The sequence below is a fragment of the Myotis daubentonii genome, chromosome 1 (assembly GCF_963259705.1).
Source record: "Myotis daubentonii chromosome 1, mMyoDau2.1, whole genome shotgun sequence".
In the NCBI taxonomy this organism is placed as follows: domain Eukaryota; kingdom Metazoa; phylum Chordata; class Mammalia; order Chiroptera; family Vespertilionidae; genus Myotis; species Myotis daubentonii.
In genome coordinates, this window is record NC_081840.1 from 29,651,232 (window position 1) to 29,666,052 (window position 14,821).

The 14,821-nt window shown below is 43.6% G+C and overlaps 1 protein-coding gene across 1 annotated transcript in view; it reads right to left on the reverse strand.

The window, feature by feature from the left end:
- The window catches only part of FNTB (farnesyltransferase, CAAX box, beta), a 62,917-nt gene that overhangs the window by 40,504 nt on the left and 7,592 nt on the right, over positions 1–14,821 (reverse strand). The window contains exon 2 of the mRNA XM_059693512.1: positions 2,139–2,203. Coding sequence (XP_059549495.1) covers positions 2,139–2,203 — 65 coding nt within the window. The remainder of the gene's footprint in view (positions 1–2,138; positions 2,204–14,821) is intronic.

The window sequence follows — 14,821 nt, forward strand, 5'->3', positions numbered from 1 at the left end:
AGGGGGTGGTGAGAGTAGATTCCAGATCCCAAAGAAGAGGAGAAGGCCAGACTCAATTTCTCTTTCAAGGAGGTGCAGGGGTCAGGACCCAGGCAGCACCCACTCTGTGGAGGCTGAGAGGGAGGACGCTGACTCAGCTCCCTCGAGCTCCGGTCCGGAGGTGAACATGGACAAGTCCAGGGTGATTACAGCCCAGTCCCACCAACACTCTGATCAGGGTGGGTGGTGGGCTCTGCAGCACGCGGGACAGCACCGAGGGTCAGAACACGCTTCCCCCAGGACACAGCGTTAGGTCCCAAAGGGCATGCGTCAGCCAGGCAAAAGGGTGTTTCAGGAAGGGAACGCCGGGGACATTCCAGTGATTTGAGTTTAGCTGGAGCCAAAGCACAAGGTAGGGAGCAGTGGCAGGCCATGCAGGACTTATAAATGCACTGGGAGCTTGATTTTAAACCAAAGGGCACACAGGAGTCACTGTGCTACAACATGGATGACCTTTGAAAACACGTTGCTAAGTGAAAGAAGCTGTCGCAGAAGACCATAGATTGTATGATTCTGTCTAAATGGAACGTCTAGAACAGTCAAATCCATAGAGGCAGAAAGTGAATTAAGTGGTTGCCAGGGGCTGGGGGAGAAGGGGGGAGAATGGAGGAAATGGAGAGTGATGGCTGAGGGCTTCTTGCTGGGGTGATAAAAATATTCTAAAATTAATTGTGGTGATGGCTGCACAACTGTGAATCTACTAAAAAACCACTGAACTGTACACTTTAAATGAATGAAATGTACACTTTAAATGGGTGGAACTATATGCTATATGAATTATATCTCATTAAAACTATTACCGCCCTAACCGATTTGGCTCAGTGGATAGAGCGTCGGCCTGCGGACTGAAGGGTCCCAGGTTCGATTCCAGTCAAGGGCATGTACCTTGGTTGCAGGCACATCCCCAGTAGGGGGTGTGCAGGAAGCAGCTGATCGATGTTTCTCTCTCATCGATGTTTCTAACTCTCTTATCCCTCTCTCTTCCTCTCTGTAAAAAATCAATAAAATATATTTTAAAAAAACACAAAAAACTATTACCAAAAAAAGAAAACAGAAATTTAAGGGAATCCTTGAAGTATTTCAGGCACGGGGAAGAATGGTCAGATGTGCACTGTCTAGGTCAGCGGTCGCCAACCTTTCGGACCTCACAGACCACCAGTGGTCTGAGGACCACCGGTGGGCAACCGCTGGTCTAGATCGTGCTAGCCTCAGCATGCCGAATGGATTGGGTGATTACAAGCTAGTGGCAGGAAACCAAACCCATAATCTAAAGGTGCTTGTGGTGACTGTGAGGGAAGGAAGACAAGAGCAGTGGCCTGCTGGGGCACTAGGGTGAAGAAAAGCAGTTCACATGGAGGAGAGGTGGGCAAAGGGAGACGCTGAAAATGCCAGAGTCCAGACAAAATCCATCAAGGAAGGTCCCTGAAGTGGAGGCGGGAGGGTTGGGATAGAGAGGTCAGCAGGAGAGGTGAGCTTGGCAGTAAGGAAGGATTCTACATTCTTGGGGACAGAAATGATGGGAAAGAACCAAGACCATACAGGACTCTGGAGGGGGGAGAGGGAACCCGAGGAGACTCATGGGGGATGGCCTCCGTTTCCTCAGGAATTAGGACACAAGACCATGGAGAGTGGATTGGCCACCGTGGTGAGTGTGTTAGGGAATCTACAGGAGATAAGGTAGTGTAATTCTCAGTGGAGGCACTGTCACATGATTTTGTTTTCTTGGAAATCTTGCTGGGACCCTTTAGTAGAAGCAGCGATGGGGATGCTATGGTTAGGGCTGGTTAGATGGAAAGAGCAGGAAAGTACAGTAGAGGTGTGAAGGAACTGAGTGAGACCAGAATTGCTGAAATAGCTCACGATACACGCTGGCCCAGGCTGAGCAGGCTGGGTATGGCCAGGATGGGTTCAATGGATGAGAAGAGCCAAGAGCCCATTGAGGAGTTGGGGTGATAAGCATATGCCAGTGGCCACAAGGTCAAGAAACATGTCTCGCAGCAGACACATGTCCGAGGGTAGATGAGCTGAAGGAGGAAAGAAGAAAGGCTCCCCCAGGAGGCAGTGTCTCCCCAAACCCCTCAAACTCCTGACCAGCTTACCTTGGAACAAGGTGGTTGAACTTGTAAGTACTGAAGACCTCTTGGATCTTTTCTTCTACTTTTGCCTGGGAAGGATGCAGGAGATGGAAGACAGAGAAAATGAATACAGATGAGACCTCTATCAGCTTTTCTTCCTGTTGCCACACATGCCCACTGGCTGGAGTGGCTCGGCGTGGTTTGGTACTTCCTGGTACTATAAGCCTGCATTCAGGGGCGCTGCAGGATGGCAGGAGAGAAACTGAATGCCCTCCCTGTACCATGCTGGCGCCACCATTGGCTTCTCCGTAAACTAATCCATAATATCCAAACGAATGGCAGCGTGGCTCCCTGGCAGCAGCTACCCAGGGAGCAGAGGAAGACATACATTTTGCTTGAAGGATTTATTCTCGCCCACTCTACGAAGTGTTCATTTTACTGGTCATTCTCCAAAATACAATTAATTCCTGCCAAGAGTCATAACTTCTTATTGTTTAAATACAGATTTAAATACATACTGAACAATATTAAAATCCCCTAAAGCAGTGGTCAGCAAACTCATTAGTCAACAGAGCCAAATATCAACAGTACAACGACTGAAATTTCTTTTGAGAGCCAAATTTTTTAAACTTAAACTATATAGGTAGGTACATTGTTATTAACTTAATGAGGGTACTCCTAAGGCTTAGGAAGAGCCACACTCAAGGGGCCAAAGAGCCGCATGTGGCTCGCGAGCCGCAGTTTGCCGACCACGGCCTAAAGGATTTACAAGAACACCAATCGTAGAAACACCAAAGAAATAACATATCTGCTCGTTGATTCTACGTCACACGCAGGACTAAAACGAAGGCTCTCAGAGAGTCAGGTCACAAAAGAAACCAGATCCCCTGGTCCCCTGAGGACCAACCACAGTGCGGTCACACTGCCGCTTCTGTAAGAGACGGCACAGTGCCGCGGGAGGGCGGCTGCCAGGATGCAGGGCTTCACCTTCCTCGGGATCCCTGCTCTTTGTGGTGAGGCATGTCCTCGTTGAGATTTCAAGGTACATAATAATGTCCTTCCTGGGGAATTTGTCTAACTGTATTCCTTATTTCTGAAACACCCACTGAGCCAGAGCTCCGTGTCTCTTCGGCAGGTATGCAGGAATGATTGGTGATGATAAGGGGAACCGTGACATGAGCCATCGAAAATGACAGCCAATCGAAGATTCATTTATATGTGGTTTTAGGATATGCTTTGGTATTTGCCTTTGAACAAGACTTTGAGGGATGATCTGGCTAAGAATGTGCAATCCTTCCAAACCAGACTGAGGTCACCGTGAGAACCTGCCTCGGGAGGAATAAGAGCGTTGTCCCAGATCCCTCATCCTCCTTTTTCCACTCCAGACACTCACGTGGGACTAACACAAAGCACCAGCCGAAATGGAACACAGACTGCATTTCTCAGCCGTGCCTTCCTTACCTGTGAGCTGAAATGGACAGAAAAAATATGCAGTGCAAGAACACCTGTCAGCGAGATCATTAAATGAAGAATCGCCTGGTTACAGCAAAGTGCATTGATGAACCCCGAATGAAACAAAAGCAAGTGGGAAGAAAACATACTTCCTTTATCCAAGTACTAGCCCACTCAAATCCATATGACTTAATAGTCAAAGGCTAATGGGTGAGCCCATCTCCTTAGCATTTTGACACTGAGACCCCCTAGGACAGTGATGGCGAACCTTTTGAGCTCGGCGTGCCAGCATTTTGAAAAACCCTAACTTAACTCTGGTGCCGTGTCACATATAGAAATTTTTTGATATTTGCAACCATAGTAAAACAAAGATGTATATTTTTGATATTTATTTTATATATTTAAATGCTATTTAACAAAGAAAACTCAACCAAAAAAATGAGTTCACATGTCACCTCTGACACGCATGCCATAGGTTCGCCATCACTGCCCTAGGAGGAAAGCTTCCAGCCAAGAACTCCTTATTGAAAAATCCCACCTTCAGTTCCCACTCAGCAGCCACGTACTAGATGAGGAAAATGGAGGTTCGTTTCTAAACCAAGATACCTGACAGAAACACAGTGTATGTCATACAGCAAAGTAGAAAATGCTTGACATATTCCCAGCCCAGTGTCACTTCTCTTAGGATATTCTTAATCCCATTTCCTAATCACATTGTTCAGAATGAACAAGTGCTATTCCAACGCAGTTAGCAACTGACTCATGTCTGAGGATCTAAGTTATGAATTCTAATAAACATCTGAGTATTACAGGCCAGCTTTTCATAATAATGGACCAATAAGAAGTCACATTATTTTTCTCTTAAGCACCAGTATATTTTTCTAATAGCTTTATTAAGACACTAGGAGCCCAGCGCGCGATTCGAAATCGCATGGCGCCGCCCACCCTCGAGTCGCCAGTCGGGCCCGGCCTCCCTCTCCTGCCCTTGAAGCAGCCTGGTCTGCTGATGATCAGGCCCTCCCCCAGCGCAGACGTGTGGAGGTCCCTGCCACCCCGCCCCCGATGCTACGTACACGCAATCTCCTCCTGTCGGGTCAACCCATTTACGGTGTCCCGGTTAATTAGCATATTTCTCTAATATAGATAGATAGATAGATAGATAGATAGATAGATAGATGTATATATATATATATATATATATATATAGAGAGAGAGAGAGAGAGAGAGAGAGAGAGAGAGAGAGATAATCCACACACTATTCACTTCACCCATCTAAAGTGTACAATACAATAGCTTTTAGTATTTTCACAGAGTGGTGCATCCATCACCCCAATCAATTTTAGAACATTTCCACTACCCCAAAAAGAGTCCCTGCGCAGCTTAGCAGTCACTACCAGCTCCTGTCAACCGCTATTCCACTTTCTATCTCTATAGATTTGCCTATACTGGATATTTCATTTAAACGGAACCCCACAATATATGGTCCTTTAGGACTGGCTTCTTTCTAGCATAATGGTTTCAAACTTTATCCATGTTGCAGCGTGAGCCAGTCCTTCAATGCTTTTCATTGCTGAGTTAGTATCCCATTATATGAATTTATCACATTTTGTTTATCCATTCATCAGCTGATAGGCATTTGGGTGTTTCTACTTTGGGACTATGATAAATAATACCACTGTAAACATGCTTGTACAAGTATTTCCGATGAACAGATGTTTTCATTTCTCTTGGGTATATACCTGGAAGTGGGATTGCTAGATCATATGGCAACTCCGTTTAACTCTTTGAGGAACTGTCAGGCTATTTTCCAAAGCAGCCGCGCCATATTCCCACCCGCAGGGCATGAGGGTTCCAACTTCTGCACATCCTCACCAAGACTTGCTATTGGCTGTGTCTCTGATTACAGCCCTTCTAGTGGGTGTGAAACACTGGTTATAGCAAAGTAAACTGATTTGCCTTTGAACAAGAGTTTGATTACATTTTCCTGATGGCTAATGATATTGAATATGTATATCTTCTTTGGAGAAATGTCTATTCAGATACTTTGTTCATCTTTAAAATTGGGATATTTGTCTTTTATTACTGAGTTGTATAGTACCTTATACATTCTAATACAAATCCCTTATTGGATATATGATTTGCAAAAATTTGCTCCAATTCTATGTATTTTTTTAGAAACTGATATATTTGTTAATAGAAAGGATCACCTAAGAACACACAGTATGGTTTTTAGATTATAACTTTAGAAATAATATTTAGCATTAAGCCTGAATTGTTTCGTTTTGTTTTTTTGACAAATAGTACCGGATTAATATAGAAATTAAAACGTACTGCTTGGCCAGAGTGGCTCAGTTGGTTGAGTGTTGGTTCAATGGTTCAATTTCCAATCAGAACATACACCTGAGTTTTGGGTTTGATCCTCAGTCGGGGAGCATAAGGAAGGCAACTGATCATTTCTCTCTCTCTCTCTCTCTCTCTCTCTCTCTCTCTCTCTCTCTCATTCTTTCTCTCCCTCTCTCTAGGCATGTATTCAGGTAAAGCTTAAAAAAAGGAGTACTGCCGAAGCCGGTTTGGCTCAGTGGATAGAGCGTCGGCCTGCGGACTGAAGGGTCCCAGGTTCGATTCCGGTCAAGGGCGTGTACCTTGGTTGCGAGCACATCTCCAGTGGGAGATGTGCAGGAGGCAGCTGATCGATGTTTCTCTCTCATCGATGTTTCTAACTCTCTATCTCTCTCCCTTCCTCTCTGTAAAAAATCAATAAAATATATTTTTTAAAAAAAGAGTACTGATGGGGGGGGGGGGCGGGCGGATCAAAGTAATCACCAAAACATTCAACATTCTTTTTTTTTTTTTGTCTACACCTCTCCCCGTGTAGCCGGCCAGTGTTATATAAAATCTGAATAACTTTGTTACTGAGAAGATGTGAGCATTTTTAAATGTTTTGCTTTGCATCGCAGAAGGTAAAGAAAAAAATCAGTTGAATATAAAAGACTTAGCATGACAGGCCTGAGACTGTGATGCTTCCAAGGGCCTGTCTGAGAGGCTGACCTTGGCTGGTGTGTGGGAACCGGGATTCCAGGAGGCTTCCCACCATCCCGAACCTGAAAGGAGTGGCTCCCTGCGCCGAAACGGCATAACCGACGTGGTGCATGCTGAGCAGCTACTCTCCTCTTGAGAAGCACTAGGCAGAGGCCACCTAAGTGACCAGCCCCCAGTGAAACGGGGACCACTGAGTCCCTAACAAGCCTCCCTGGCAGACAACACTTAGGTGCGTGTTCCAGTTCGCAGCTCCATGCTGGAGGGACTACGCCCGTCCTGCGAGACTCCAGTGGGAGAGGACTTTGGAAGCTGATGCCTTGTTTTTTCCAGGCTTCGCCCCAGGAGGCTTTCCCTCTGCTGATTTTGCTTTGCAGCGTTTTGCTGTAATAAATCATAACCTTCAGTATGACTATATGCTGAGTTCTCCGAATCTTTATATTGAATCACCAAACCTACGGGTGGCTTTGGGGACCTTCGACACTTTTTAGTAAGTTTAGAAATTTAGCCTTTGGGACAGAATTAAAGGAAATAGTCCTAACAACTGCATAACATCTATAAGCAAGATCTATAATTAAATCCCTTTTAAAATTTTATCAAAATCCTCACTTTAAGGAAAACTGAGGGATAGTTATTTAAAACAAAACAAAAAACAAACAAACCAAAAAACCAAGGCTAAATCGTGAAGAACTCTAAACACTATACAGCTCTCAAATCCAAACTCAAAAGAAAACAAAAAGCAACTTCAATACAGGGATGCTAAAGCATGTCCACTCTCCTGATCTCACATTTTATCTCAAATTTCCATGCTTCCATTCCATTCCTAAGGAGTGGACTGTTCTATTCCAGCTCATTTCTCCTGTCTGCATGAGAATCCTCACAGGCAAGGTAGTTATCAACTGGGTACAACCCAAAGGCTGGCTATCAGCCCTAAACAACAGATACTTTCCTTCTGCATAAACAGCAAAGGGCCCACAGGCTCCTTTCCCGTGGGCATGGGCACAGTTCATGACCATGTTAATGAATGTGATATGGCTCTCTGGGGAGAAGGAGAAGGACAGCCTAAGGCAGTGGTTCTCAACCTTCCTAATGCTGCGACCCATTAATACAGTTCCTCATGTTGTGGTGACACCCAACCATAAAATTATTTTCGTGGCTACTTCATAACTGTAATGTTGCTACTGTTATGAATCGTCATGTAAATATCTGATATGCAGGATGTATTTTCATTGTTATAAATTGAACATAATTAAAGCATAGTGATTCATCACAAAAACAATATGTAATTATATATGTGTTTTCCGATGGTCTTAGGCGACCCCTGTGAAAGGGTCGTTCGACCCCCAAAGGGGTCGCGACCCACAGGTTGAGAACTGCTGGCCTAAGGCATCTGATCATTTCAGATACAGGCAATGTTTCAAAAAAGGCCCCTAGCATAGTCACCAGAAGATTTAATAACCCCAAGGGATTAGCTCTTCAAAAATTTTAAATAGCCTGAAATAAGGAAACTTTGGTTCAACACACACACACACACACACACACACACACACACACACACATACACACAGATAAAAAGTGTCTTGGGACAACTGGGGAAATGTTACAATAAACTGGATATTAGATGATATAGAATTATTTTTTATTTTCTTAGGTATGATGTTATTGTCCTTATGCCATTCTTAGGAGATGCAGGCTTTATTAGTTAGGGGTGAAATGTCATAATGTCTTCATTTTACTTTCAAAGATTCAGAAAAACATTAGTCATCTACATATACACACGTATACACACACGTGTACACACACACACACACACACACACTGAAAAATTGTGTCCTGGCTAGATGATCCATTGCATTATCTCTACCTTTGTCCTTGACTAGGCTACTTCACAACTCTATAGACGTAGAAGCTAACTTGTAGAAATGCAAATTATGTCTGGTAAAATGTAATTAATTATCACCCTACAGCTATTAAGCAGCTTTGCATCCATTTGTAAATTCATTTCAGCACTCCTTATCTGACTATAAATGTGTGGTACTTGGAGTTCTCTTCTAAACTAGTTTCAATATCTTACTAGTTCCATGAGTTAAATAAAATCTTTGACATGTGTTCATTTTATATTTATATGAATCATCTTATCTTCTTTTAAAAGTCACTAATTAATCATCAAGATATGCAAATCAAAACAACAATGAGGTACCATCTCACACCTGTCAGACTGGCTATCATCAACAAATCAAAAAACGACAAGTGCTGGAGAGGATGGGGAGAAAAAGGAACACTCGTGCACTGCTGGTGGGAATGCAGACTGGTGCAGCCACTATGGAAGACAGTATGGAGTTTCCTCAAAAAGTTAAAAATGGAACTCCCATTTGACCTATTGATCCCACTGCTAGGAATATATCCCAAGAAACCAGAAACACCAATCAGAAAGGATATATGCACCCATATGTTCATAGCAGCACAATTCACCACAGCTAAGATCTGGAAACAGCCTAAGTGCCCATCAGTAGATGAATGGATTAGAAAACTGTGGTACATCTACAAGATGGAATACTATGCTGCTGTAAAAAAGAAGGAACGCTTACCATTTGCAACGTCATGGATGGAACTGGAGAGCATTATGCTAAGTGAAATAAGCCAGTCAGTGAAAGAAAAATACCACATGATCTCACTCATTTATGGGTAATAAAGATCATTGTAAACTGATGAGCAAAATTAGATACAGAGGCAGCGCAGCAATAAACAGACTTTGAAGGTGAAACTGACCAGAGAATGACCCTGATCCCTCATTTTGATGCATCATAATGATTACTTTATCCAGGTATAAGAATGATTTTTGAAAAGTCAAATACAGAGAACCAAGATGGCGGCATAGGTTAACGCCGGAGTTTGCTGCTTTGAACAACTACTTCAAAAGTGAAACTAAAAGACGGAAGGGACATCACCCAGAACCACAGGAACGCTGGCTGAGTGGAAGTCCTACAACTAGGAGGAAAGAGAAGCGCATACGGACACTCAGAGGAGGCGCAGTGCTGAAGTCAAATTCTGAGGTGCGGAGTGCGCAGAGCGGGCTGGCGGCGGAGGGCGCGGTTGGCGTTTTCAATCGGGAGGGAGTTGCAGACTCTGAGCTCCAGATACAGGCGAGTCTTTAGGGACCCAGACTCAAATGGGAGAAGCGGGACTGTCTGGCTTCGGTCAGAGCGAGTGCAGCTTTCTCTCCCAGCTTTGCAGCGGGTGCTGAGACTCAGAGAGGCAGAGCCCCTGGGGACAGGACTGAGAGTCGCCATAACTGCTCTCTCTGGCCCACCCTATTGATCCTGTGCGTCCCGCCCTGCCCAAGCCCTGCACAGAGGCATTTGCCGGATAGCCTCAGGCAAAGGCTAGATTAGCACCTCCCTAGAGGACAGAAGTTCTCTCACTGCTGACACAGCTGATTCTCATAGCCACTTGGCCTGGAGGTCAAACCCTCCCTGGTATTAGCTACAACAATCAAGGTTTAACTATAAGACTGCGAACAAAGACCACTAGGGGGTGCACCAAGGAAGCATAACAAAATGCGGAGACAAAGAAACAGGACAAAATTGTCAATGGAAGATATAGAGTTCAGAACCACACTTTTAAGGTCTCTCAAGAACTGTTTAGAAGCCGCCGATAAACTTAATGAGATCTACAAGAAAACTAATGAGACCCTCGATGTTATATTGGGGAACCAACTAGAAATTAAGCATACACGGACTGAAATAACGAATATTATACAGACTCCCGACAGCAGACCAGAGGAGCGCAAGAATCAAGTCAATGATTTGAAATGCGAGGAAGCAAAAAACATCCAACCGGAAAAGCAAAATGAAAAAAGAATCCAAAAATGCGAGGATAGTGTAAGGAGCCTCTGGGACAGCTTCAAGCGTACCAACATCAGAATTATAGGGGTGCCAGAAGATGAGAGAGAGCAAGATATTGAAAACCTATTTGAAGAAATAATGACAGAAAACTTCCCCCACCTGGTGAAAGAAATGGACTTACAGGTCCAAGAAGCGCGGAGAACCCCAAACAAAAGGAATCCAAAGAGGACCACACCAAGACACATCATAATTAAAATGCCAAGAGCAAAAGATAAAGAGAGAATCTTAAAAACAGCAAGAGAAAGAAACTCAGTTACCTCAAGGGAATACCCATACGACTGTCAGCTGATTTCTCAACAGAAACTTTGCAGGCCAGAAGGGAGTGGCAAGAAATATTCAAAGTGATGAATGCCAAGAACCTACAACCAAGATTACTTTATCCAGCAAAGCTATCATTCAGAATTGAAGGTCAGATAAGGAGCTTCACAGATAAGGAAAAGCTAAAGGAGTTCATCACCACCAAACCAGGATTATATGAAATGCTGAAAGGTATCCTTTAAGAAGAGGAAGAGGAAGAAAAAGGTAAAGATACAAATTATGAACAACAAATATGCATCTATCAACAAGTGAATCTAAGAATCAAGTGAATAAATAACCTGATGAACAGAATGAACTGGTGATCATAATAGAATCAGGGACATAGAAAGGGAATGGACTGACTATTCTTGGGGGGGAAAGGGGTGTGGGAGATGCAGGAAGAGACTGGACAAAAAGCGTGCACCTATGGATGAGGACAGTGGGTGGGGAGTGAGGGTGGAGGGTGGGGCGGGAACTGGGAGGAGGGGAGTTATGGGGGGGGAAAAAGAGGAACAAATGTAATAATGTGAACAATAAAGATTTAATTAAAAAAAGAAAAGTCAAATACATATGCATACACATATTTGCTGCATGTTTATATATATATAGTAGACAAGTAAATGCTTAAACTGTAGCAGGTTAGTAAGATGCTAGGAGGATTCTCTGACAAGTGGAAACTGAGACAGATAGCTAAATAAGGCTGAGTGATTAGCAGCCAGCTAACAAACTGCAAGATCTTATCATCCCTAACAAAGGACACTTGGGAGCAAATGGCTTACACTTCCCAGACATTGCAGGGGCGGACCTCCCTTGGTCCCTTGCTATAGGGAGCAGCTCTGGGGTCAAGCCTCGGCTGACCTGTGGCAGGGCCACAGACAAGTCCCAGCCTGGAGGGCAGAGCTCTCCTAGCATAATTAAGCCTGACCTTGTAGCCCTCCCTAATTCCTTCCTAAGTAGCTAATGGGCTGTGGGAGGTTCAGCAAGTGTTGCCAAAACAAGATCATTTATATACAGGTTAACCTACCCTTGTTTTAATCAGACTATAAAATCAAGCATCAGCTAATAGGCTGGGTCTTTTGTGTCTTCATCCAGGCACAGGAGATCCACCGAGCCCCAGCTATATTCTCTTGTCTGTCTTCAATCCTTCACCGACCCCCTCAGGTTCACCCTTGGCCGTGCTGCCATAGCACACCTTTCCTGTGACATTCTTTGAAGGTGAAACTGACCAGAGAATGACCCTGACCCCTCATTTTGATGCATCAGCATATCAAAAGACACACCTGGAAAGCTGATGAATATTCTGATTGAGACCTCCCCTAAAATTGCCATCTTTAGAAAACAGATAAAAACCTTTAAGACAAAGGATCCAGTGCTCACTCTTCATTAGGCACAACCTAGCCCTCTCTTCTTCTCTCAGGTATGTATCTTGCTTGCTTTCTCCTAAGCTCTAAGAGTACCAACGAGACTTGCAGCCAGGGAAGCAGTGGGCAGGGGCAGCTGACCCCCTGAACCTGTCTCCAAGGGCCCTCCTTTTGCCTCTGTAACTTGTTTCCTGAAAACACGCAGCCCAGCTGGCTCACCTCTTCTGCTTCCGTGACTTTCTTTCTAAAGGGCGAAGGCAGCCTCGCCTAGGCTCCTCCTGTTGCTATGATCTTGTCTCTTCTATCTTAAGACCTTCCTTTGTTTCACTGTCTCAGCTTTAATAAACATACTCTCAAAATCACCTGGACTCATACCATAAAGTCTTTCCTGCATGAAGTCAAGAACCCGCCTCAGTCCTGGTCTCTGTCTGGTGACAAAACCAGTTAGAATGTTCCTGGCAATTTAAAAAGTAAATATTCTATAATGAGGCCCTGACAGAGTCTCACCTTGACCAAACATTAGTCAGGCGCCTCTGAATGTGTTAACGTAAAAACATTCAAACCTGTAAAGAATTTTTGTGAGTTTATTTGAGCCAAACTGTCGACAATTGCTGGGAAGCAGAATCTCAAAGGATTGGGATAATGCTCCAGAGAATGGCGGTTTTTCACCTACTTCATACATTACAATCAAAGGAGGAGACGTAGATGAGTTACATGAAATGCATTGGTGAAAGATTAGAGAGGCGGGAGAAAGCAAAGTGGTGGGTGGGGGGAACCTCTGGGATTGGATAAAAAGTGAAATGATAGACTCATACTTCTTTCACTTAGGTGGGACAGGATAGTTAACAGTCAACAATTAACATGATAACAATAACAATGAAGGAATTTGTGGTCTCTGTCCTAGCATCAGGGCATTTGGTTGTGCCCGGAAGGGTGGGGCGGGGGGGGGGGGGGGGGGGGGCGGAAGGGAAGTTACAAGTGACCCTGACATTTCAAGGATATGTTATCTTAGATGCAAAAAGACAATAGGTTCAGTTAAGGCAGTGGTAGGCAAACTTAGTCAACAGAGCCAAATATCAACAGTACAACGATTGAAATTTCTTTCGAGAGCCAAATTTTTTAAACTTAAACTATATAGGTAGGTACATTGTTGATATTTGGCGCCTCCCCTGCGCCGCATCTCCCATCGTCTGACCAACCGACACCCCCCACTTCTTCTGATGCCACTTCTTCAAAATAGACTCTCCCAGGCCGAAAACCGACTTCTGCACATGGGCCACGAAGTTTCAGTCGCACTGTACGTGTGTGCCCATACGTGGTATTTTGTGGAAAAGCCACACTCAAGGGGCCAAAGAGCCGAATGTGGCTCGAGAGCCTTGGTTTGCCAACCACTGAGTTAGGGTAAAAATTGACCTTGTCAGGGAAGATACCAGCCTAGGACTGACTACCTACCATAACTGCTTTTAGTTAAAGTTTTAATTTCAGACCATCCTTGTGGTTACTTCAAGTCTTAGAGTTTGTAAGACTGCCATGCAGGCCTTCCCCGAACTTGTCAGGTTAGCCTGTGGCCCCTTTCATCCACGTCACACCCACCGGCAGAATGACTAAAACTGAAAAACATGGACTATTAAGTAAGTGTTGTTGGTAGAAAAATTACCTTCCTACTTCATACCCTAAAAAATAAATTCCAGGATGATTAAACCTGAACATGAAAACTTGAATCAAATCACTAAAAAAGCATATGAGAATATCTTTATATTCTTGAGATAGAAAAGATTTCTTCAAAAAGCCCAAACTATAAGAAAAAAGACAAATAAGAACATAAACATAAGCAAGCTTAAAGACAAACAAGAGCCCAGGAGAAGATATTTGGAACATTGCTAAAGCCACTTTGGGCGGCAATATGGTAGCAGGCAATAACGCTGGGAGGGCACTGACCCTGCAACACAGTCATTCTACCTCTCAGGTAGAGATATGCCTGGAGAAACACTCACACGTGTGCACAAGACAGTCTATGTAAAGATGCTATCTGCAGCCCTGTAAATACCTGTAAAACTTAGATGCAACCCGAATGTCCTCCCAAAAGCCACTGTGGAGAAAACAGTTTTGTACCATTTGCAAGTCAGTTTCTTTAGTCCACATAAATTTGCCTTTTGACTTTTTCTTTGAACTGGTCATAACCTCTGCGTGGTTCCCTCATATATGAGTAAAATAAAAATTTTAAGACATTCATTTTTACCTGTAGAAGTTATGATTTTATCTTTTCCTTAAAGCTATCTTTATCAGTACCTGAATAGGATGAACTAGATGTACAAACATCAATTTGGATAAAGATGGAAAACATTAAATAGAAAAAGGCAAAATGACAGTGTGACAATTTAAGCAAATTTCTAAAAACAGCACATAAATACAGAGCTTATGGATGCGTATAAGGATTTAAAATGAAGAAGTAGAAGTATATACACTTAACTCAGGATAGATATTGCTTCTACAGAGGGTGAGGGGCAAGCTGAACTGGGAGGGAGTTAAAGGAGACTAGTTATATTTATGATTGTTTTCCTTCAAACAAGTAACCAGAAGCAAACAAACAGAAACACCCTAACAACTGCTAATTTTAGGTTATAGGTATTTGTATTTTTTGTTAACTATAAATTTC